At 42.0% G+C, this 26674-nt stretch overlaps 1 protein-coding gene across 4 annotated transcripts in view; it reads right to left on the reverse strand.

Annotated features, from left to right (window-relative positions):
• Window positions 1–26674, reverse strand: part of LOC130195565 (membrane-associated guanylate kinase, WW and PDZ domain-containing protein 2-like) — a 76284-nt gene that overhangs the window by 10531 nt on the left and 39079 nt on the right. For all 4 annotated transcript variants that reach the window (XM_056417162.1, XM_056417161.1, XM_056417160.1 and 1 more), the window contains exons 4-12: window positions 25827–26051; window positions 23449–23686; window positions 22913–22992; window positions 14213–14270; window positions 12883–13004; window positions 12101–12283; window positions 7099–7619; window positions 6103–6271; window positions 301–332 (exon numbers count right to left, since the gene is read on the reverse strand). In XM_056417162.1, the coding sequence (XP_056273137.1) occupies window positions 301–332; window positions 6103–6271; window positions 7099–7619; window positions 12101–12283; window positions 12883–13004; window positions 14213–14270; window positions 22913–22992; window positions 23449–23686; window positions 25827–26051 (1628 nt within the window). The remainder of the gene's footprint in view (window positions 1–300; window positions 333–6102; window positions 6272–7098; window positions 7620–12100; window positions 12284–12882; window positions 13005–14212; window positions 14271–22912; window positions 22993–23448; window positions 23687–25826; window positions 26052–26674) is intronic.

Here is a 26674-nt window from a genome sequence, read left to right on the forward strand (position 1 = left end):
AATTACCATTAGGCCATATGATAACAAATTAAAATCATTAAAATTAAGTGCATTAGATGAGATTAATTGTGTCTGAATATTCTATCTAATAGCATAAATGAGTGCTGATTGCATACGCAGCAGCAGCTGCAGTTTAAGTAAAAGGCAGCACAGCCTCGATGACAAACGCTGATCTTACACGCTTCGATCTTACCTCGGCTTCAACAACCACATCTGGTTCAGAGACTCACATTCTCTCTCCGACTATCACACATGGACACCGAAACACACGCAGAAACACACGCGGTTCAATCACCATACCTGTTTGGAGGCCTTCAGAGGAGAGATGTGGCCTGAGGAAGAAGGAGAAAACACAGTTTACACAGAGTAGACTGAGCTTCTTTTGCATTCCTGCAAAACAAAAACAATACAGACAGTTACAACTGTGAAGACAAAAAACTACTTTAATGGAACCTTTGTGCGGAGATCTTTTGTACACGAGATGTTGGAGATGATTGTTTTATTCTCTCTCCTTGACTTGTAAAACAAATCTCAGCCTGTTGATTTCATATTCCTACGTTTTGACTTTATTTGTGTAACTCTTTCCAAATGGGTTTGGTTGTTGCGTTGCTTTTCAACATAATTACATCATTGGCTGCAGGCAAACGCGCGCGCACACACACACACACACACACATACACACACACACAGAGAGAGAGCTTTCTCTCCAAGTCGTATTGTATCTGCATGTAGGAAGCACTCTACATCACAACAACTATCTCATCCACACAGCTCCCCTGTGACGCCACTGAATCCAAGACTAACAGCACGTTAATGCTGCTGAGACCCAAATACATACATACACATCGAGGATCAGATGCAACGGCTGCTTTGTATAAACACGCAATTTAAATCTTTACACATGTGGATACAAATGCATAAACACACGAGTGTGCTTCATGCACACTAGACTCCTGCAGCATCACTGATGGGCGCTTGTAAAATGTCCTTTCGAGAATCCTGATATATTTAATATTTATTCAGTTTAAGAGATTTCCAAAGAGATGTTAGAGAGCACTGGAAGACATATATTTATGTGATTTCTCTCCAACTACATGCGCCTGCTTTTTAGATGTGTGAGATGAAAGCCAGAGCCCAGAGCAGTGCAACAGGAAGGCAGAACTTTCTATCAAGATCAGTGAGCAAAGGGAGATTTAGGAGAAATTAAATATGATAGATCACTGCCATGTGAGGAAACAAATTACAATTAAAATGTATTTATGCCATTCTTACACTTTTATCTCCCCCCCCCCCCCCCCCACACACACATTTTCCAAACCTAGCCCCCCCTCTACACCCAAGTAAAGCATAATTTGTGTGTGGTCGTATTTGCCATTTTCAAAACGAACGTTTCTGCTGTGTCTTTGAGCGTGGAGGACAAGAGACTATGAGGACATAAAAACCCTCCCTGTACACAACTGCACCAACATAAACGTGAATGATGGTTTGATGACAGCTGTCCTTGGTGCTGAAACCATTCACCACTGTGGCAGCAGCAGAGGGACGGCTTGGTGGGAGGTTGAAACTAACAACCACGTTCTCTCGGGAACACGGGCCTTAAGGGAAGCCTTTAAGGAATAATCATTAATTATCAGGAAACTTTCCTTTATTACCCACTGAGGGAAATTAGGATGAGCTACAAGGCAATTGTCCACTCATGTTACAGATTTGCCGGATGTGTGGCGGGCTCATACGGATGCTGATGAATTACAAATGAATAATGGGTAGAGAGGCTTCATGTGGCCTCTCTCTGGTGTCTGTGGTCAGACAGTCTGGCAGGTCGGCCTCACAGACTAGCCTGCTGAGTTCTGGATGGCCTTCAGATCAGCCTGATTGGCTTGTGCAGTCTGACACCTTTTTCTTCACAACCATGATCTGCATCCTCATTGGTGCTGCAAAATGTCTCTAGTCTGTGGTTGGCTGCGTTTTAAACTGAGATGACAGGAGACCGAGCTGTGAACACGATCAGAGCTCAGTGGAACTCTGGCAGAGTGCCCACGCTACAGCAGTCAGACACCCACACACACACACAAACACACACTCGAACACGCACACACACACTTACACATACAGTGGGGGTGTAACGCCCTGTCTGTTGTAGAAAAAACATTGATGCTCTCAGTCTCACATCTGAAATCATGTGTGCAAGCTAAATTTCTTGGATGTTTTGCACAGGAATCCTACATCTGTGAACACAAACGAGCTTAAACATTCCTGACATGTTGCACATCTGAGTCACAGGAAAGGACCTTGTCCTTCCTTTCACCCTGCAGCGAGGAGAGCAACACAGTCAGAAAGGTTCCTGGTGTGTCAGCCTGAGTTGTTTGATAGAAACAGGTGAGGTTGAGGGAGATGGCATCTTTGGGGGAAGGGAGGTCATTTGGCACGTTCAGCTCAGCATTTACAAGAATATATACAGCCAGCTGGTGTATTACATGTAAAGAACCATTATTACTTGTGGGGCAATCTCATTTGTATTTTTAATTCCAGCATCCTTTTGAAATGGCGTGTCTGACAATGAAACATGAGTGCATGTCTTTCCAAAGGTTAACCACCAGATGGCAGATGCTGGCGCTGCACGGTCATAGCTGCAGTCTCAGTGCCACAACATTTGATCTCAGCTGCTCGCATACGTCCATGCATGCCGACACACAGTAACATGCATACCGACTTTATTAGCTTCCATGTAATAAACTGACTGAATATAATTTGCAGAACAACGTACACAATCAATTCACGATGATGAGGCAGTTCATCATTACATCTCCATGTTAAATGACGTACTGTAGGACTGGTGTACAATCAGCAACGCAGCAGCACTCAGATCTAATGTGCCAGGATCACTAAATGTGTGTTGATGTCTGATTTGTTTTTAGGTCTGCATTCATAATTATCGTCATCATTCGATTAATTTAACCCGAGTTGCATATACGACCAATTGTTTTTATCCCTAATTATATATAATCCAAGATAAAGGAGCGATGCAAAGAGAGCACATCGATAATTCCTATCGTCTCAGAAACAATGCAAATGAACTCTTCACTCCTGGAAATCGAACCCGTGACAAACCACAGACTTAACGAGCAAGATACGGAGCCTTCAAGTGGCCGACAGCGATGCCATGAGATACTGTTGAAGAGACCGAGGAGGACTAGTGCAAGTGAGATGTTTGTGGCTGCAGGAGTCAATACATTCAACGAGGTTTTAAGAAATGTAATGCACAAATGTATCTGCCGGGTTGATGAATCCGAAAATGAGATCATTATATATTTATCAAATGTAAAATACAGCACGACACGCTACCAGTCCCAGCTGTGGAGTCACTGGTACAGATGTTTATTTATCAAGCATGTCTAGTTCTTTTTTTATTTTTTTACTTGTGGTATTGTATGTATTTTATTCTATTTTAATGTTTTGTACTATCTGGACCTTGAGTCTGTAATAAAAGTTTGATTGATTTCACTCGAGCTGCTGAGCGGTGCCGTGCGGTTAATCATTGTTGGGTTGAGTGTTTGAGTGTCTGTCACATGGCCGAGGGCTCAGTGGTATCGGCAGCTCCAGTAATTAGAAAGTCACATTTTGACCCTGTGACCAGAACTCCTTTTAGAAAATCAGTGCAAGAGCACATCAAACAAATAAAGCTTTCACTGTGCAATTTAATTACTTAGCAGGTGGGCAATCTTGTGAAAAATATCAGCAGAGCAAAATGGCCACACTTCTCTCTCGTCCCTCTTTCCTGCTACGTTATAAGTCAATTTGTATTTCTATCTTCTTTCGCATCCAGAGAGAGGAACGTGTGGAGAAACTTAAAGGTGTTGTTAAGCATCTCATTTAAATGCAGTGCTGGTTACAGGAATTCAATATATAGGTCACAAAAATTGGTTTGTGTGCATTTTGTCTCGAGCTTTTTGATTTATATTTTCTCTTGTCCTAAACTCCGGATCACTTCAAAATGGACCATTTATAAATTCATAACACGGTGAAAATGCCGTTTGTATAATCAAAGCGATTGTTCAGAGCACAGTCAGAGCAGATAGCCAACCAGCGCTATGACAAACAGTGCAGCTCGTTTGCCAGCTCGACGACACTGTCCACAGTCATTTCTCTCCAAAGAACATTACAGTAAAATGACTGCATTTATTTTGAAGATGAGTCGCCCCGGTGGGGATGAAACCGCTTCCTCACAGCAGTGTTGGTGCGTCTCTATCCACAGAGATGCACCACACCTCACGGTGAGAGTCTCTCTCAACTGCATTTTAAATCTGACCAGCTTCTGCTTTGCCGTATCTTAAAACACTTTCCCTGTGTTGCTCCGGTGGAAAACATTGTTGACAAGTTGCTGGCGATAAAGACACATTTAGAAAATAGTGACACACAACACAACACTTTATATGATATCTGCTTACACTGTGCACACATTGTTATATATCTGTGCATCCTCTGCATGAGTTATCACATTTGAAATGCATTAAAGTCTAAAGTGAGCTTGTCACACTTCAGAAAAATGTGCTATCAACCGTCAAGCTGACATTTAAATGATTAAAACAATTTGGCGAGTTTATAAAATTAGGTTTTAAAATGGCGAACAAATAAGCAGTTATCTCTATTCTGAAACGCTCTGAGGCCGAGGGCCAATGCTGGCGGAAGGTTGATTACTTATGTACAGAATAAACAATAGGTTGGCAATCTCCCTGCTGCACACTGGCTCTCTGGGCAGAGCATGCTCATCAGATATTTCTGCCGTCCAATACTAACTTGAATGGGGATAAAAAAATTCCATCTTGGGGCAAATATCTAGACTTTCCAAACATTATGGGAGAGAATTTATAAAATTATTTTAATAAAACTTATCATTTTGTGGGACTATGAGGTAAGCACGCATGCAGCATGATGTCATGTGCACTGAGCATACAGTCAGGGCCGGATGGACGGTAAAAACTCAGCTTCTCCCAGGATGCCAGATGGACAGTTCACCACTGTGGCTGTGGGAAGTAGCTCGTAAACTGGCATCCGGTCGAACATGTTGTCTCTCAGCTCCAATCTCACCTCTCAAGTAGCCAATTCAAATGCAAACAATGAGCAGCACACGGAATAGGAAGTCTTGGCCCGGATATCTGAAACCCTAAAAATATAGCCTCCCCCCCAGAGGTGTATCTGTCCTAAAAAACACACAAGTAGTCTAACATCACAATTCAGTGTTGTGTAGTTCACAGTCGTTTCACCTGTTATACAAATATATATATATATAAAATGTGTTTACTTGACACAGACTTTAAACTTGTTCATTTCTCCCAGTGTCTCATAATAAGACCTGGGGCTGTTTGCTCCCGCAATTACCTAATTTCCCGAAGGGGAATATGAAAGTTTTAGTTTTTCTTAACGAACACACCGAAATTCGTCCGTTAAATAATCCTGAATTAAAACCCAGTTACTGTTATTTAAAATATTCATAAAATTATATTGCCAGTTTTGCACCAGACACAATTCTTTAATTCTTTAATATTAGAAAAGAGTAAAATTGTATCTAGAGACTTGAATAAATCCAAGTCAGGGGCCACTGTGATTTGAATTTGTTCAAAAATAGAACAGTCTCAAAATTATCATAATCAAAATATCTTCTGCTCTCTCGGCTCACTCCACTCATCTCCTCCCTTGTGAGGCTGCAGCTGGAGTTGAAGATGCAGTGACATGACATTTGTGTATCCCAATCAACCTTAAAATTATCTTTGAAAGGTGCCAAAATAACACGTGCTTAGATACCAATTGTACTGTCGTCATGTTTTGCCACCACTGCTGACATGAAAAGATTAAAAAAAACAATCATTGAGTATAAAAGAGTATTTAAAAATGATTTAGACATTGGCTACATTTATAGACAGCCAAACAAATGTCGTCATTACATAAGAAATATATCAAATGGTACAATATAATGTCCACTTTCTGTATGATACCTGGTTTATCTGAGTGATCTAAGTTTCCTTGTTGCCCTCTTGAAGAACAACAGAGTGAAATTGAATTACAAGCAAATAACAGAGTCACACAGAGAAGAAACAAGTCTCCAACCTGTCGCTCCTCTCTGTATGAGGAGAGTCGCCTCGGCTCCCACAGGACACTCTTTAAGCATCTCCACCACTCGTCCATGTCCAGCTGCAGCCACTGGCTGCTGGTTCACCTCCAGGATCAGGTCTCCCTCTATCAGGCCCGACGCTCCCTGTGAGCCCGGATCCAGCACCTGCACCTCAACAACACAGTTCACACGCCGTCACACGATGGGACGAGCTGGGATTGGATTTTGTGGAAACTTCCAATTAACACAAAGCGTCTAATGTCTAACATAACTACTCAACTCGGATTAGACTAAAGCACATGGTATATTTTATAATTGAGGGAAGTTATTTAATAAGTTTCCTCTTCATGCTACAAAAATATCCATCCCAAAAAGTCTTCTATCGTTGGTCCTTAAATTCACATCTGTCTAAAAACCTACCACTGCGTTGAGATTGAAAGATTTTGACCCTTTTCCACGATATTGACGATGACATATGCAGCAGGAACCGGAGCAAATTCCACAGGCAGATATGTTGTTATTTTTAAGAATTGAATGTTGAACATAAAACAAATGACTTGTTTTGACAGATGTTTTTTCAAAAGCAGATGTTTTACTGGACAAATACAACAGGGATGATTAATAGCATCTGTTATATCATCACAACCCATCTTCTCCAATTTATCTATTTGTTAAAGCCAGGTTTTTTTCTCATTCTGTAGCTACGATTGGACAGTTCAGTCTTTTAATCATTCATTACTATGTTTGTAAATATCTAAATTTAACAGGCACAGCTCACTTTGTTCCTATTATCTCAATCTCCTTCGACTTAATGGCTTTGACCTTGACCGGCAGTTTTAACTGTAATGTGTAACTCACCTTGACCACCAGGTTTAGCTCACTACTTAGATTTCGCTCCTGAAAGAACACATTTACTTTCTGAATCACAGAAATAACAAAGAGGTCTGAAGCCTTTGTAAAGTAAATGTCGAGAGATGGTCATGATACGTCACCTGTTTTACTCGCTGACCAGTGGGACTGTCGGCAATGGTGAACCCAAATCCCTCCGCCCCTTTCACCATCGTGACTGTCAGAAACTCTGCCCCCTGCGCTGTTGTCCCAGCAACACCCGTCGTCCCAGAGGAGGCCATGGAAACGTTGTCGTCGTGAGGCGTTAGTGCGTTTGCAGAACCAGGTGTGGTGGGCGGCAGAGATGAGCCATCCAGATGTGTGTCTCCGGGGTGAGGGGCTCCGACCAGAGCCTGAGGAGGAAGCTGGGAGCTCAACGACAGATACTCGAGGTAGGGGTCGTAGGTGCCGCGGCCATTTACCACCAGGGGGCGGGGCTCCAGGCCGATGGGTGTCAAAGAAGTGCTTGCTGCACTTGGGTCCTCGGGGTCAAAGGGCAAAGGATAGCCTCGACAGAGCACAAGGGTTACGCTCTGACCGATCGGTACGGACTGGAAAAGCTTGACCACATCGGCGTGTGTGGTGCCAAGCACGCAGATGTCATTGATGTAGACAATGACATCACCTGAGAAAAGAGATAGGAAGGATTTAAAATCTGCAGTCACACTCACACTACGGTATGTCACATCTTATGCAGAGCACGTGCTCTGCTCTCAATGGTTTGTGTGTAAATATTCTGTGCTGCGAAAAACAGCACTTGTCACCGTCTGTCGAAAAAAATGTCAAATCTCAGCGGGATCAGGACATGCTGTTGCAACACAGAAAAAACACTCTGTGCCTCTTAAGTCTCACAAAGGACTATAATATCAGTTCACTGCCACTGGAGGCCATCTACAAGTGCATGTGTAAGACAGTGAGGTGAGAGAGGGGGGGGGGGGCTCTGTGTCTCTGTGAATACGATCTGGTGCATGTTCGCCTTACAGAGACTCTAATCATCAACATCTACAATATTTAAGTTAAACAATCACAAGTAGTAACAGTTTTAAGTGATGGCTCGTGCATCTAAATGCAGACGTGATCTTGTGTCCAATAAAAGTCTTTGTCTTTGTCAGGTTACGCTCCCCAATTCCCTCACTTCAATACATTTCATATTCAAGTTCATGTTACCAGGTTGGTCAATGACATTCTTTCTGTGAACAAGTTTTAAAGAGGCGAAACTCTTTCACAAATGCGACGCTAGATCCTCTGTGATCTCTGCTGTAGTTTGAATGTGCGAAAAGTTTTGGATTTAAGCATTAAAGTCACAGCCCCTTGACAAATGCAGCCGCCTCAAATCCTCTATTTCACATTTCTGGAAGCACTCTGTCACCCTTGCAGAAACGCACACTCCCATGAAGAAGTGCACACACATAAACACACACCCTACATTTCACATGCACAATCGTACACAATCCCTGAGAGCAATGCCGCACGGCTCAAATAGGCCAGATAATCTCAGCCAGAGAGGGCCTGTGTGACCGTGACTGTGCATGCATAAGTGTGAATGTGTTTGCACATGCATGTGAGTGAGCAGCTCTGGCAATGTCACAGAGTGGAGAGGAGCCAAATGGAGAGAGAGAGAGAGAGAGAGAGAGAGAGGAAGGGCTGACAGACAAGGATAGAGGGATGAGAGAGAACAAAACTAGAGAAAGAAGATGAAAATATACTGAGGCTGAAAGCAGAGGAGACATGTCAGATGTCATGGATAGATAAGGAAGCATAATAAAGGGTAAGCCAGAGAGGCAGAGAGAGATATAGAGATACAATAGAAAGAGATGTATTCCAGATAAAAGTGAAACTGATAGGTAGAGGGAGAGTCATAAAAGCAGAGAGAAGGAGCTGAGAGGAGGAAGCAGAATTTCCCAACTCTGAAATGAGCTCTAAATGGGCAATTTAGGCACCAACCGAGGCATCCATGAGGCCGGCTCAAAGGCTCAGAGCAGTGACGCCTCAGACAATAGAGTTCCTTCTCTGAGCCGGAGACTATAGGCCACTAACATCAGCTCTTACAGGCTAGTCCTACACTAAGGTTTTATTCTGTTAAAGCTTAAACATGCATCTTTATACCTCAAGGATCTTTGGAACAATCTCTGTATTTAGTTCTCCAGGTTACGAGTGTACACTGATCACTCCATTCAAAACAAGACCATAAATGCAGAGGTAGAGATTTGGTGTATTCTCAAGGTTTATTGCAAATAAAGAACCCTGTTTGTTAACCTTCCACATATGACAGGGTCTCTTTAACCACTACCGGTAAGTTAGCCATCCATCCATTTATCGACTTTAGCCGCTTATTTTATTTAGAGCCGAAGGAGCTGGAGCTGATCCCAGCTGAAATTGGGCCAACGCAGGGTTCTGCCCGGGACAGGTGGCCAGACTCACAGGACTGAAACATAGCGACAGACGACCATTCACGCTCACATTCACACCTACGGGCAACTTTGAACCCTGTGAGACGACAGTAAGCCATGTGATGCTCAATTATATATAAAATACTTGAGTGGATGGTTTTATGAATCAAAGCAGAGACACAAGTATGGAGCTAATTCATGGACAGTTAAGGATCTAGGGATGCTAATTTGATTCCAAACAACCCCCCCCCCCCCCCCCCAAAAAAAACAAATATAGATATCTTTACTCAAATAAGTAAAATATGAAATAAATACAAAAAAGGTAGCATTAGAGATTAATGAATGATTTTAATTTCAAATATTCAGAATGTCTTTCAATTAAAAAATAATACATGTTATTTTGGGAGATGATAGCAAGTCATCTCTTCATGCATGACTCGTTTTTTAAATTGTTTTAATTAGATTTACTAAAACTGGGGTGTCAGCTGGTGCAACAAGGCCTTTTTTAGGTTTGGCAGCTGCCAGCCCTTGGAGCTGCCACAGCTGGTGAATCTGTGTGTGACTGATTTGGGATAATACTGTGACCACTGGTGTTACTGCGGTGATATTGCACCTGCAGTGCCGCTGTCGAATTCAACTCCTAATGAAGTAGGTGTGTGGGCTGGTGTCAGCTATAGCCAATCAAATCAGTTGCTCTTATTCTTGTTAAAAGCAGAACATTATTGTGCACTCACAGAGGATGGAGAGAGCCCTGAAAGGAAACTGAAGTCCTTGTCTGGGACACACAGTGCTGCAGGCACAAATATAGGGCATCCTAAATATGCCACTATGGGCCAATTATGTCCACTTTCAAGATACAGTTATATTTCTGGAGAAAAAAACCAACTGATTAACAATGCCATTGTGTTCACATCATTGACACCATTAATTGATTACAACTGTGCTTGAGTTGTATTTGTGGAACATTCAACAATCTTAGCAGTTTAACAGCGATCCTAATTTTTCATTCCCGATAACACAACCGTGGCTTGGGGTGTGAGCCGAAACAAAGAACCGATCCGATCAGGGATGCTGGTATTCAGACCAAGGATAAATAGTCCTTAAATTAGTCCTTCAATCTGAGTACTTGCCAATACAGAGTACCCATAGGACTACTCAATAATGTCATTATACTTCTAACAATTACTTTGAAATCACGTTTTATTTTCATCAGATGTTTCTCACTTTCTGACTGTCAGACATTAAATATAAAACTTGCTGTCTTTATTAAATACAATATTAAATACAAAATACAAACATAGTTGTTGCTAACTTTGGGCTAACCCGTCACTTTAAATCAGCAGCTGGCTGACATCAAGACACAGGAACCTTCGTTGGATCCCCTGATGGGTTTTTTGTAGCATTCATTCATCAACAAATAAACTACACACACACACACAGCTAATCCCTCCTGTTATCACACACACACACACACTCTCTTTTGACCATACACTTGCTAACGTTACGCCAGGCTTGCAATACAATGGCGGAAACCCTGACTGATTATGCCGGGCAGAAACACAGCTGACAACCTTGCAGCTAAACTAATTGATCCGAAAGAGACTAACGTGGCTGCATGTGTCCACGACGATGCCCGCAGCATCGTGGCTGATGACACTCCAGGACTTGTGAACTGGAAACTGCATATTTTGATGGATTACACTTGTTTGTGCATTATTGTTGCAGCTCGGCGGCTTATTAGGCTCAACTGATAGGAAGTGTACTTTTGCCAGTTTGAGTACATGAGCAGAGTATCGGACCCGAAACTGGTATCAGTACTGGATAATTATTAATCAAAATAATATTCCTATTGCCACCGATACCTGATCCAACTGTTTGAGTCAGTATCGGACCGATACACTGATGGCAGGGGCTACCGTGCATGGTGCCACCGTCCCGTCAAGACTATGAGTACTATGCACGCACCACAGGCTCAGCCTTCAGGAGCAACTTGGGTTTAGGTGTCTTACCCAAGATACATCAACATGGACTGGAAGAGCTGGGGATCGAAGCACCGATCTAACCTCTGAGCCCCAGCTGCCCAATTAGCAGGCATGGACCGTCACGTTTTCATGAATAAATAAAGGTGTGTTTTTCTAGAGCAACTCTGTGCTTTTTTTTACCTGTTGAATGTTGGTCAATATGTGTTCATCCCTTGGTAGCTGAAGCTTTAAGGGAATCTGTGTAGCCTGTACTGTGCTTAATTTGGAGGAAAACAAAATTTTATTTTGGTTGACAACATCTGTAATGCACACCAGGAACACAACACATCCTCCAATGTGTTATCACTGCTTTCTTTGACAGACTGTGATTTCGGAAGTCCACTAGTGCTTATTCGTCGGCAGAGTCCAGATTACACTGCAGCACATTTACTGGATACTGAGGACTACTGCTCTGCCCTTGCCTTTAAGGTTGACATCAATTACCCAACAGGCTGGTCACCTGCTGGAATGAATCTCAAACTCTGCCAGTGAAAGGTCTTCACACCTGATCTGCTTTGGTAGGAGATGAAGGTCCATTATGTTGAGGAAGCAGAATAATGAGGCTGTGCTTCAGTATTTCTATAAACCCAGTATTAGGGTGTCAGTGGGGACTGCAGGGACAGCTTGCCTTTTGTCTAAACCACAATTACTTTTTCAACCAGCTGTCAAAATGAAGTCTTGGTACACATAATTACCTGTGTCCATCTTCTCATCCTGAGCAGCGGGTCCTTCTGGTATTACACTCTTCACTTGCAGGAACTCATCGGGCTCGTCACCGCCGATGATCGTGAATCCAAATCCCATGTTGCTCTTCTGCAGGGCTGTTGACAGGAAGTTCCCCTTCAGCTGGGTTGGGTCCCTCGTAAACAATGGCTTCTCTGCAGGGACAGAAGGTTTTTAATGATGACATTTGAGAATATTCTTGATATCTAGAAACCATGCACATTTGTCTGGTCACATTATATCTGCTTGAAGTAAAAGTTTGACATTATCTTTTTAGTGCTGAATGAACCTATTGCGCGCACACGCACACGCACACGCACACACACACACACACACACACACACACACACACACACACACACACACACACACACACACACACACACACACACACACACACACACACACACACACACACACACACACACACACATATCCCCATTCGACCCTGCTCATTGTGACATTGTGCATCTGCCCCTTCAAATACTCGTGAAACTGCCCGTTCTATGAGAGATGCAAGAGGGAAATGAGATGCACAATGCTCAATACAAACAATCTGTACAACGGGGACGATATACAATAAATAAAATGTATCAGCATCCAGGTTTTAGAGGCCTTAGATGGCCAGAAGATGAAGGCCATTTGCCGGCACGTCGTTCGTGCAGTCTTTGCATTTTCCAGTTTTTGCAACTCTGTAAGTATGACAACGTGTTTTGAGTTATGTGCTGCACATACTCTGGTATTCCGTGTGTACCTCTGTATATGGTGGGTAGTGGTAGAGCGGAGAGTCCCTGGCTCTGCATCTGCCTCTGCTGCTCCAGGCGTCTCTTGGCTTCCATCACCGGGTTCTCGAACTGGGTCCTTCGATTGATATGACTGAAATTAAAATGCATCATCACAAATAATGGAACCAGGATCATTCAAAACGACAAACCAGAAATACCAATAACACAATGCAGTTCTGCATTTGAAATTTAACCAACGTTAACGTTAATTTTTAACTAAATGTACGTGAGAACAAAAGTGTTCTTTCGGTGCCTTTTAGTGTGTTCAATGATGGATGTATTTAAACTCTTTGAGCTCTATTTTTTTGTTGCGTTCAGTGAAATGACTTTTAGGAGAGAGGGTTGCTAGTCCTGAGAATCCTAATGAGAATCAGCAGTTCAGCGCTACAGCGCTCTGTCCTTTTGCAGCTGCTTTCAGCTCATTGTTTTAGTGCCTGCTGTGATGTTATTATGAGTCCCTTTTGCTCTAAACGACTGCACATCTAAAATGGTTGGAAGCTGCTCGAGCTCACACATTGCAACACAGATTGCAGCAACGCAAACAAAAGTACTGGTGAAGTGTTGTAAACATCTTACAAACTTTTCAAGAGCTGGCAACCTAAACTAGAGGTAAAATGCCATTGGATGAGCATTCAACCGCTTCTGCTGGAAGTCATTTCAGATAGATGCGTTTGCTGACATGATAATCTATAATATCTTGATAAACTGATAAGACGAGGACAGTGGCGCTGACCTGGTGTGGAGTCTATAAACTGCCTCAATCTGAAACAGGCTAATTAATTGCAGCTCTAACAGGTTTAAATGTTGTAGTGGGTCCAGATGGCGGCAACTCTAATTACTTAATTTACTGTGGGCTGGTTTGAAATATAGCAATACATCAAATCTTGTGATTTTTGTATTGCACTTAAAATTCTATCCCCAAAGTAATTTGGAACTAAAACCAAAAAGTGTCAGAAATGTAGATAAGTTTCAAGATCACAGAATTGTTCGCTCAGGAACTATTTGTTTTAGCTTCAATTGCAGCTCGAACAAAATTGACTGTACAACCAAATTAAAGAGCGCCTAGAAACTGATGCAGTATGTTTGGAAGAAAACACATTCAAGGATTTTGACCTTGCATTCTCTTGATAGTCCGTTCATAATTTCACTGTAAAAGTTAAATGAGCAATAATACATAAATAATGAATGAGAATTAAGGCATTTATAGTTCATATCGAGGCGTTGTAAACCATATACTATACATGCATTTCCTGTTTTACGACAGAAGCCGAGTTAACTGAAGTCAACACGCAGACTTACTCTACATAGTAGCTGCCGTAGATGGGGTCGTCTATCTTCTCCCAGCCATAGGGCAGCTCTGTGGAGGAAGGAGAAAACAGACGAGCGAAATGGAGTCAGTTTATGCTGAGAGCAGGAGGAGGAAGGCAGACTACATTGAACCACTGAGGGGAGACAGCATGAATCTCAGGGCTCACAGCTAGACGCTTCCAAAGTGCTCCTTTAATAGACAGACAACACTTCGATCTGCAGCGGTGGCTTCTTCATGGAGAACCAAACCGCAACACAGGCATCAATACGAAGCAGGCCAGGAGTAAAAGAACATTTAAATAGTTCGACACGTCTCATTCGGCCTTCTCTTTCTTTCAGTCTCTTTCTTTTGTCGTGTGCACCAATCCTTTCAATTCTATTTATTTTGTATTTTTCTAAATCACAGATTTGCCTCGGAGGGCTTAACAATATGTACAGATGCCCTTTAAGGCCCGATACCTCCTTCACCAGACTACTTTGAGTTTGTCCCTTTCCCCTCTTTAACCCTCCCACTTGTTCTCGCCTTGGATGGCTTCCATGGCTGTCGTGTTAACCGTCTCCTCCTCTCACTCCTCCGGCTCTCTGTTCCCTCCTCACTTCATTCATCCCTTTGCTGATTTAGCTCTGGTCTCTCCAGCGTAAAAGATCTGGGTCAAGGCACTGCTAAACATGCCATCCTCTATTCTTCTAGCTTTCCACTGACACATACAGCACACTATAATGACCTCCCTCTGCGTTACACAATTCAGCTTGTTTTGGTTTTCAGCTTTAAATTTCAGTTTTCACTGAGACATTAGGAACACAACAAAGGGATTGACCTTGCACTATACGGCTCTAGCTTACACCAAACAGACATATTCTTGATAAACAGCACTTCAGATTGGCATTTATCAGCAAGCAATCTTGAAAGATTGATTGAGTTTACTCCCTCAAATTAATGTAATCCTCATGTGTGGTATTAAGAGTCTTATTAATGAAATCCATGACTATGACCATGGATAGGTATTTTTCACAGGGAAATAAATCAAACTGATGAGTGGAAGAATACTAGTGGCATGGAGATTGAAAGATATGACTAATACACTAAGAACAGGGGACTTGGTTGACCCTGAGCTTATTACTAAAACACACACACACACACACACAAACAACTCCCCCCCCCCCCCCCCACACACAGCTCTATTATTTTTGGTCTGCGTGAATGATACTGTGGCATCAGTCCCTCACGCTGTAGCGCAATTACGAACAGATTTGTGATCTTGATATCAATAGTCCATCTGTGGACGTGTGTGTCCTGGCTTCTGAATGTGCCGAGTGTGGAGCCCAAGGTGAAAAGGGCGCATGCTGCAATTATCTTAGGTCTGCTTCACTGTTTGCTCAGGCCATTACCTCAAACGACCCTTCTTATCCTCAAGGCATTAAAGTCGGATGGATTCACACTTCAAACCACCTTAAATTCCCTCCCACTGTCCGTGAGCCACCTTAAATGTCTGCCTAACTCATCCACTACTCGCTTGCCCTCCTCCTAAAGTGAAAGGGAGACAGTTTCCATGGAAACCACCATTAGAAGTCTTTTTTTCCCCTCTCGCCTGATGAAATACAAAGAGAGAGTGTTTGTGTGTTGTTATGCATTAATATGAGTCTATATTTGTAGTATGTTTACGTATGTGTTTATTAGATGGCTGCACTCCGAGATGGGCAGTGTACTTGTATTTGAAATACGTATTTCAATTACTTTTGAGTAATTTGTATTTGAAAGTGTCGACAAAAAATCTGATGTAATTTGTCACAAAATACTTTAGAGTGGAGTAATTTTGTATTTACTGTAAAATACTCAAAATACTTTCTCCACGAATCAAATAACTGTTCACGAGCGAGCTATAGGAAGCGGGAGATTGGGAGCTTGTATGATCATGATATGATCATATGATATGACAGTAGATTTCCATTTGTTAACCTTTTAAAAACCCCAGCCTGTTTCCCACGAAAAATGGTAATATACCCACGCTAACTTCCGATTATCTCCTCAGCCATATGGCCAATTTGAATAATTTAAATGGTATACTACACATAAAACACTTGGGCGATTAGTTCAGATCTGTATATAGCAGCATATGTGTTAATGGTTAATTGGTTGTTGATAGAACACAGAAAAAAGAAGAAGAAAAAAAGGAATAAAAAATAATTAACTAGAAAGCTAGAAGTTTTGAAAAAACTTCCTGCTAAGCTTTATTTTTCTACTGTAAAATAGCACATTATGTTAACAGTCTCTGCAAAGTTTGAGTTTGATGAAGTGAAGTAGAACAATTTTAACTATTTAGTTTATTTAGTTGAGGCAAATCTCAAAATGGAGCATCACTGATTTGTGTGTAACATTGTCATTTTCTCATGTAACACACTATTTTATTCACTTTATATCACTAAAGGTGTTCAATACATCCCTATAAAGCAGTAAAATGCAGTAAAATACAACAAAATAATGACTTTTGTCCTCAAATCATCATAAAATATAGCCAGATGACTAATATTCCGGGTATTTCCTATATTTTATCCAAAATAGATGTATTGTATTTTGTTACATTTTCTGGCACCAGTCTTTTGTATTTTATTTTAATACATTTATTTGAGGAGTATTTTGTATTTTTTATCAAAATACATTTTGCTGTATTTTTGCCCATCTCTGGCTGCACTGTGTTTGCATGTCTCAATGAGGGTAACCATTATCATCTTTGACACTAAAACAAACACCTCGTCATGCCTGTATAATATGAGCGCCCAGGGGTTTGCTTGTGTGTTGGCTTTCTTGTTTTTGTGTATCTGTATTGGTCCCTCCCTTGACATGAAGTCTAATTATGATTCCTCTGCATTAGATGACTCATCTTCCCTCTCACACACTCCCTGACCAACACGCAGCCAGGAGTCGATACGATGAAGCCGTCTGACTCAAAAATACAAACCAACTCAACTCTTGACTCAAAAAAACTTCTGATAAAAAAAATCACCAAAACGTACATTTACGCAGCAATTAATGATTGTTTAATTTAATCATAAACTCATCTGCAAGTCATTTTCTCAATAAATTGATGAATCATTTGGTCTATGAAGCATAAGGAAATAGTTTTAAAACATTTGTTTCCAAATGCATTTACATAATATTGGACCAATAGTCCAAACCTCACATATCTATTTCTGTTATCATAATAATATGACAACCAACACATATTCACATTAGATACTTGAGCGCATGCTAGAGTTAGAGTCTACAGCCATGTTAGCAATGTGAAACTGTAATAATTACTATTATGTTCACAATGACAATTATGTGCTGATGTTCAGCAGTCACGTGTTTCATGTTCGCATCCTAGTTCTCCACATTACTTTGATCACATTTGAATTTGTTAAGTGGATTGACTAATAATCAATATATCAACTTATTGTTGCAGCTCTCACTATGACTGCAACTGTGTTGTGTTTCTTTATTTCCATATTAACAATGTGTCCGCTTTTAATCTACAAATCTGATCTACAAATCAGATAGGAAATAATAGAGCTATCAACACAGAAACAAAGATAAAGAGCAACCAGGAACTTGAGAGTTAAGAAGGGTGAAAAATACAGACCTAGAAATGGCCCTTGCTCGAGTGTAATAACAGTTGTGTAACTCGGAGGAAACATGTTAGTACGAGTCCATCACTGTCCAACAGTGGATGTAACTCTCCTCATATGCAAACCTCCCTCCATCACCAATTGTCTCTTTCCCGCTCTTTTCAGGAAGAAACACTGATAGTGGTCCGTTGTTTCTTTTCTTTTGAGTATCTCAGTCTTGTCTAATTGATTAAGTATCTCTTTAATATAAATATATATATATATTGTCCATTGTTTAAAGACAGAGTTTTGAAATTGAATTCCTGTCTCTAAATGAGCATGAGCAGAATATTTATGTCAACAGCACTGCGTTTTAATCCGGCATTGGGTGTGCATATCAGAGGCAGACTTGAAACCAACACTTGCTGTGTTTCCACTAGTGAATACTTGTCCCTCTGTTCTTGCCTCTATTTAGAGATAGGAGATGTCAGCCTGTGTTACATAACAACAGCAATATTAAAAGAATAAAAACCAATATTTCAGTTGATTTGTAATGAATCTTTGAATGCATGACATTTTGTGAATCTCAGCATAAAGATACATTGTACAACCAAATTGTACATTTCTGAGACACAAATATACATTGTTTAAAGACAGCTTTCTTTGAATTCACCTAACAGTGAGCATGAGCAGGAATAGTCAATGAGGATATTAATGCATTGGGTAAAGAAAGTGGCAGACCAAAACCAGACATGCTGTGACGTGAAGCTTGAACGCTTGTTCTTGCCTCTTCTGAACAAGAGAGAAGCCTGTGTTACATAACAACAGACATTGCAGAAATAAGACTAGCAGGTCTGCTTCCTGCTTGAAGAGCTGTGAACTCTGGGAAATGCTCAGGCATAAAGATACATTGTACAACCCAACAGTGAGGGAAAGAAGGTGCAAAAACAGCATTGCAGAAATAATGCTAGCAGGTCTGCTTCCTGCTTGAGGCTGTGAGACTCTGGGAAATGCTCCAGGCAGATGGGCAGTTAAAACAGCCCCACCTCTTCCTGCTGATCCCTCCCCACATTTATTTTTCATTCACTCTCTTTGCATAATCTGATATCTTTGCTTCCATGCATATGTCATCATTCAAAAACTACATATCCATTAATGTGGAAAAATAAAAAAAATCCCTTTAAATTGTCACTTGGTGCACAGCAAGCATGCAGAAAGTGTAAACATCTGAAGACAGTCTGAGCAGCCCATAAGAAAGAGCGACAGGACACCAGTATGCTCATTAAAAGGAAGTATTAACAGGGTGAGTAATGTAGAACAGCATTCTGGATTAAACTACTGGATATCCTTCCGTCATGCTGAACTGTTTATACTGAAATATAATATTTCCTGGCAACTAAAAGTGTTTCTGGAAGGCGTAAATTCAAAGGTGCTGTGAGAGGAGGGCCCTTCCAAACGTTCTGCTCGCATCTTTTGATTCAAAATCCTCTGCCAGTGGTGATCGCTTAAGCTTCCTTTAACCACCGCTTCCCGAAAGATAGAAGCTGGCAGACTTCACACATTAGAAAAACTGCAGAAAGAAAGACGGAGAGAAAAAAAGGGGAAGATAATGTGTGTATTTTACTCTTACCAACCCTGGTGGTATAAATGTCTGTAAACGCTTCTCAATTATCATTTGGGATTAGTTATGAGCTTTTGCTAGATCTGATCTCTAAGAACACTCAAGTATAGTTTTAAAACACAGATCGAAACCACGACAAGTTTCTGCTTTAAAACACAAGATAAGTGATGACGAAGCATCGCAGAAAGTTTGCGTCTAAACATCACCGACGTTGGTAAAAAAAACATCTTTGTCAGCCATGTTTGTGAAAAATGTTTGTGAATTGTTGAAAACAGTGGTGAGTGTGTGTGTGTGTGTGTGTGTGTGCGTGTGCGAGCATGTGTAGAGAGTGGGAACCAGTTTGTAGAGAGCTCAGCGGTGTTATTAGAATTCCAGTCACAGTTTGGCCTTTTACTGGGCGAAGGGAGAGAGGGAGAGACCGAGAATGAAGGTGGGCGAGAAAAGGAGAGGAGCCAAACTGAAGAGAGGAAGATTGAAAGATGATGATATATACTTTATTAATCCCCAAGGGGAAATTAGTTCTCTGCATTTAACCCATCTTTAGTTATGAAGGAGCAGTGGGCTGCAGTGATGCGCCCGGGAAGCGGGAAAGAGAGAGAGCGAGGAAGACGTGAGGTGAAGGAGTGCAGGGGAGAACGGAGGAGGGAGAAAATGGAAGAGATGGAGAACCGAGGAAAGGTAGAGGAGGTATCGATTCAGATCTTGCTCTGCTGAATCACAACCTAATGTGTTGAACGAAGGCTGTGACAGCAGCAGGGATGCAAGTTCATCTCATTGTTATATATCTGATCCACTGAACCACAGGAACTCTGTTTTATTATGGCTGACGTCAGTGCTGGATGTGTTGTATGAAACCAGTGTTCCTAATCTTAGCCTCTGAAACACCTGAAACACCTTTTCTTCCCCTGATTTAAAACAAACCTTAAAAACAGTTGACACTCTAAACTGTATTTTCTGTTCAACAACTCCAACAAAAAGACCAACACAATGAATTGATCCTCCACGGTGTGTAGGTATCCTACGCCTGACACAGCGGACTGTGCCAGAGACTTCCCTTGTTGTCCAACCACGATTAAAAACAAGAAATGAGTCACTCGGTCCCACGCACAGCCCCTTTTGGTGTAAACACTGGCTCATTGTAACTCTGTTAGAGGGAGCCACAGGGACCAGAAGATGACAAATAGCTTAGAAAACAATAAAAACCATCTCTGCAACACAAAACATGTTTTTTTCTTTTCAGAATACTGTTTCTCTAATCTTTATTTGTGAGATTCACCGCATCAGACCTCTTAATCTGTGAGATTCATCATGCTTTGTTCACTGCTCATGGGCAGACGAATGGAGAACACAAGTCGACACGGATCTCTTCAAGTGGTCATGATTCTTCATTAGGCTGCAAACTAATGGCCGACAGAAGAGCACCAAATGTGTATTACTTCACAACTTAAAGATTCCCCATCATATACACTATTTACTTTTGTTAAAAACTAGTGCCCAGCAGTTTTAGGAAATTTATTAGAAAGCCCCCCCCAAAAAACTATATATTTTAGTTGAACAAATGCTGTTGCAGCACAACTTTAGTCGGAAAAGATTGAGACAAAGACTAACACATATTTTGGTGTTTTAATGGGATTTGTTACCAATCGAATGCTTTATGCTGTGTGCACAGCAAACGAGAGGAGAGGTGGCTCATCTCTATTGAAACAGTAACCATGGAAGAAATAATCACTATTTCTGCTTTGTATATGTTGTGGTCCCAAATATCTCAGGTGTTAGGGATCGGGTGAGGCAAGAGCTCAAGTGCAGAGGAAGTGAGGCAGGACTCCAGTTAACATGAAACAAAAAGTCTCTTTACTGAGGCAAAAGGTTCGACACAAAAACTCAGGTCAGCAACGGTTACGAGGGAAACACACAGACCAGGGCGTGGCACAGGGAAACTAAACGCCATCTTGTCCGGGTTCATGACATCATCCGGAGGTGCATTTCATCAAGCTGTATTCACTGTATCCAGCAAGTCACACATCGACTGCTTTACTACAGCTGTATGAACCCAAAATAAACAATTTAGCTGCTTTAATAGCAATAGTGCTGAAATAACTAGTGAATGATGCAGATTTGTAAAAAGTCTGAATTCATGTTTTTTTTAGTTCTTTCCACAAGATGACAAGCAAATAACTACATTTTAAAGAGGACAAGCAAATCAATTGTAAAATGTTGTCCCGTATGGTTTGAACACATAAAGTTGTGTCTGGTCTCTGGATACATGCGAGGTATTGAGGAGCTCTGGGTGAACACGGGAATATTTGTCTATGTGAGGACATCAGTGATGACAGGAGAACAACCTCAATGCTGATGGGCTTTCGAGACACAGCGTCACACAAATAAGGGGAATTTCGTGTCAGTTCCCTCAAGTTGCCTAGCAACCCAGAGTCTTCACTGCTCAGCTGTTCCTCCTGTCCCGGTTCTCGCTGGGTTGCAGTAACCCTCGGTTCCTGTTGCCGCTTGGCCCTAACTTGCCCCACCTGGGACGCAGCAACCCCAGGCTCCGGGTGTCGCCGATCCAGAATGCCAGGCCCCTGAGACCCAGTCTCTAGAGCCCCAGGCCCCTGAGACCCAGTCTCTAGAGCCTCAGTCCCCTGAGACCCAGTCTCCAGAACCACAGTCTCCAGAGCCCCAGGCCCCTGAGCCCCAGTCTCCTGAGCCCTAGTCTCCAGGGTCCCAGTTGCCAGAGACCGAGTTGTCTGAGCTCCGACCTGCAGAGGTTACCTAGTCGTCCTTCTGCCCCGCCCCCCTCTGTGACCGCCTGTCTTGTGTTAGTCTCATCAACCTGACTCTGTTCTCTTGTGTTATTCCCACCAATCAGCGTTGCGGTTCCCCTGGTGTCTGCCCACCTGTGTCTCGTTGTCTGATCATCCTTCTGTTCCCTGCGTCTGCATTTGGGTCCAATCCCAGTTGTCTTTTTGCCCAATCGTAACTAAATGAATCACTTATGTAGAAATAATTCAATCAACTGTGAGCTTTTAAAATGTCCTATGATTATTAGCAAACAGACTGCTCCTGTCTGTAACTAACGCACATGTACATGGTACGATAACCCAGGTATACCATGATGCAAGTACACCGTTACAACCCATCATGAAGCATAGAACATCATATTGGATGATTACATTCCTCTCTACACATGCTGGAAGATACTCCCATGGTAATGTTCACTTCACAACAACAAATCAAACAACGTGGATTTGTCAAGTGTATTCTTTCATGATATCAAACCCTCCTTTATGTGCCAGTACATCTCCCAAAACCTGTGGAGAACTGTGCGGAAGGCTGCAGACTAACAAACAAATCAAACAACTGAGTATTTTGCGCTATTTGTCTCATATTTGTGGTTCACAGACAGCAGGAAATGCACTGACAACACACTCCCACAAGGGAGATGAGCTCGACTCACAAAACAACAGAGCAGGCAGGCTGACGAGACTCACCGTCTTCTCTGCATTCTTCTGGAGGCTTTGCTTTCTTTGCAAGCCGAGGATCCAGCCACGATGTCGTTTTGGTGTTGTGACTGGCAATAAGGAGAGATGAGGGGCAAACAGAGGTCAGAGAAAGACTGACAGACATGATGAGAGGAAGAAATGAGTTCAAAGTTACACTAATGACCTGTCCGTGTGGACATGTGTGTGCAGGGGCAAAAAGAAACAATGGGATTTATAAGGTCAATTTAAGGGCAATTAACCGACTAATGAGTATGCCTGTGTGTGTTTATCCAGTATGTCTTATGAGCAGCATTACAATTATTAAACACAGAGGCCAGTGATAGTTTACACACCCTGCCATACATATACCAAGTTGGTGCACTTTGTGATAGAGGCCACAGCACTGATACTGATCGTTGAGACTTGTATTGGATATCTGTGATGCAATATGCTGGTTAGGTTACAACGGACCAATAGGGTGTGGGGTAACAGAATTTTGATTTAACAATCTTAAAATGGATTTAGGGAGGATATTTCCCTCTTACTCTATGAAGTAGACCTCCCCCTTCTCGGTGTAAGCCATCTCCCAGTTGTCAGGCAGAGGACCAAGCTCCTCCTCATCCAAGTCTGGAACTTTGAGAGGCGATTTAGAGGGAGATTTTGGGGCCTCCTCCTCCTCCTCCTCTTCGGTAGGGGGCTCGACAGAGGCATGGGCCTGGCTGGACGTTTCTACAGCGACTTCCCCAGAGGCATCTGTGCTCTTGTCCTCATGTTCACTGGACTCTGTGGAGCAAAAACACACACACACAGTTATGCTCACATGCTCTGTGCACACATGCGGTGCACACTAAACACGCCTTGCATGATGAGTCAGAGCCAAGCCACTGCAGAGTTAAGAACCCCCAGGAGAGAGAGAGAGAGAGAGAGAGAGAGAGAGAGAGAGAGAATGTGGTCTGAGGACAATGAGCATGAGGAGAAAACTACATGGGGATGTCAGAAATGGAGAAAAGGGGACAGACAGAAACTTCAGGGGTCAGAGCCTGTGTCAGAAATACAAGAAAAGGTTTTTAGAGTGACATGGATGGTGGCATCTGGTCAGCGGACAGGGAGCATACAATAGTACCAAACTACATATTATACTAATAGTATAATATGTAGTTTGGTACTATATAATACTATAATATTACTACTGGGATTTTTAATATAAGTGCAACAGAAACAGAATCACAATACCCTCAGAAGAAATAAGACAAAAGAAAGTCAATGTTCTTTCATGTTCCTTAGTGGGGCTTAGGGTCCATATCTTTATTCATGTCCACTAAAAATGGTCACCATGTCACCTGAGGCGGTTCTATAGTTAGGTTATGGTTTGACCGCAGCAAAGCAGGGTCCAGCCCTATAAATATGAAAGTTTGTCAGTGACTGAGTCGCTGATTGAGTTCGTCGAGTGTGTGAGTTTCCCCTCTGGTGGTCGCTCTTCCAAAATGAATGAGTGACAGTGGTTCCGCTTGTTACGTCTCTTTGTTTGGGCGATCAATCATCTGATCCACTGCCTCAGCACACATATGTGGTTGTTGTTGCTGCGCAAACCTATGTATATGTGTATGCTGTTGACACAGTTTGATGCATTAGTAGTAAAGTTGTCAAATTGAAATAAATGTACAGTAAAAAATTCTGTTTTTTTCTCAAATGTATTGCTGCACCTCCTTAAAACCAAGTAAAGTGAAGTAGGTCTCCCCCGTGCTATCGACCGCAGTCTGGAAGGAAAGTTATCTCGCTATGTTTTCCACAAGATCAGTATTTGAGGTTGTGCTCAATAATTAATTTAAGTTAATTATTGTTATGGGATGCAACCGTCTGCTCAGTTTATCAAAATAATGCCAACCAATCCACTGTGCATTAGCTTATGACTGGAATAGGACAAACAAACTTTAAATTTGTAATCCAGAACAACGAATTGTTGAAAATAGCGTGATTATCTTGTTTCAATTCAACATCAAAGAATTACCACAGTAGACACTTCTCTAACTTTCCCCGTAAAAGCCTTCAGCTCACTGATCATACAGGGTCAAGCCATCTATAGGTTTAACCTAATCTTGGTTAAGTCTTTTCTTCTCATTCTTCACGTTAGACTTTCATGAGGTATCAGGATTAAGTTTCTACTTTTGTTGTGAAAATTAGAAACAATCTGCAAAGTCTCAAAAGGATACACTTGACATTAAGAGAAAAACAAGAGGACGAAATACAAGACGCGACAACAACACCGACTCCAAAGAGATGTGGGTACGGAAGGGTGGGGAAGGAGAAGTGAGAAGAGAAGACGAAGGGGACAGGACTACGAGACGAAGAGAAACATTAGAGGTCAGAAGAAAATATGGTAGAGGAGAGGAAGAGAAAGGGGAGAGTTGGGGTATTAATAGAAACAAGGCCAAAGGCCAATGGCGGTATAGCAAAGACAGCAGGAGAAATGGAGAATGGGGAGGACAGAGAGACAGCAGCTGAAGCCAAAACGAGACTCTGGACAGTGATGATCGTGAGACATGAAGGTGCCCTTGTGCCTTCTGTTATATAACGTTATGAGGAACCTGCAGTTCACACTCGTGCTCCCAGAGTCTGTTCCTGCCTGTAATGACGAGTCAGTGTACAGTCAGATGTGTCGCCATCTGCGTGTATAAACAGTGTACAAACAGCAGCTGTGGACCTGGACTAGGGGAGAACACTGACTTGTTTCTATGGTTTTACTCAATCACACCAGTGAGACTGCAATAAATAGCCTCGGGGAGTTCAGGCCTTATTTCGTCCCCGAAATATATTGTTTTAATATGTCATCATGGTCACGACACTTGGGAAATAGACTGTTTGAATCTGATTGTAGACGACAAATGTGGTGTAAAAAACAGGATGTTTTTCTCTCTCATCCCACCTGGTGTGATCGCCACCCCATTGCCGTTGACAACCGGGCTCTCCTCTTCCTCCTCCTCGGGTGGCTCCAGGCTGGAACGCTGCTCCATATTGCTGACTGACTGGTTCCTCTTCCTCTTGCCCTGGGCGCTGGGCCGGGCTCCGGGCAGCAGGGCCTCACTTACATTCAGAGGAGGTGCTGCGGGGGACGGCTCCGCTGGAGGTTTGGGTGTGCCGTAGAAGTTATCTGAGAGCAGAAGTACACAGCGGCATTTGTGTTAGAAGCCACATGCCACGACTAATTACATTGAATCTGAATCGTCTAATCTTCAAAATACAACAAAGATGCAATTGTTGGTCATTAAAAAAGTAAATTTCTAAACACAAATGTCCTATTCTGTCCCCAAAAAAATAGAAACAAGAGAAGTCAACCATCATACAAAGTGGCGTTCTCATAAATAAAGCCAAAGCCTCACAGGTGTCAACCTATACTGAAAGGAAGGAATTCCAAGCATCATAGAGTTAACCTATCATCCAATTATTGCCTTGTGGCCCTAGTCCTTCAATGATTGTAGATTATATATATATATATATATATATATATATATATATATATATGAACTGTGACATATTTATTTCCTTGTGATTTACTTTTAAACCACAAAAAACGCTCAATTTTTTTACATTTAATACCCTCACAAAATATATGTAGTGAATAAAGGTTGAGTGAGAGGAGAGGGAGGAGAACAAAAGCTGAGCAGAGAAGACGGAAGTCGGCAGCAATAAAGGACAAAAGCAGGATCAGCAGAAAGACTGCAGAGACATTAGTTGACTGATCCCAGCAGGAGGCGGATAGATATTAGGAAGGGC

Source organism: Pseudoliparis swirei, chromosome 6 (assembly GCF_029220125.1).
Source record: "Pseudoliparis swirei isolate HS2019 ecotype Mariana Trench chromosome 6, NWPU_hadal_v1, whole genome shotgun sequence".
NCBI classification, from domain to species: Eukaryota; Metazoa; Chordata; class Actinopteri; order Perciformes; family Liparidae; genus Pseudoliparis; species Pseudoliparis swirei.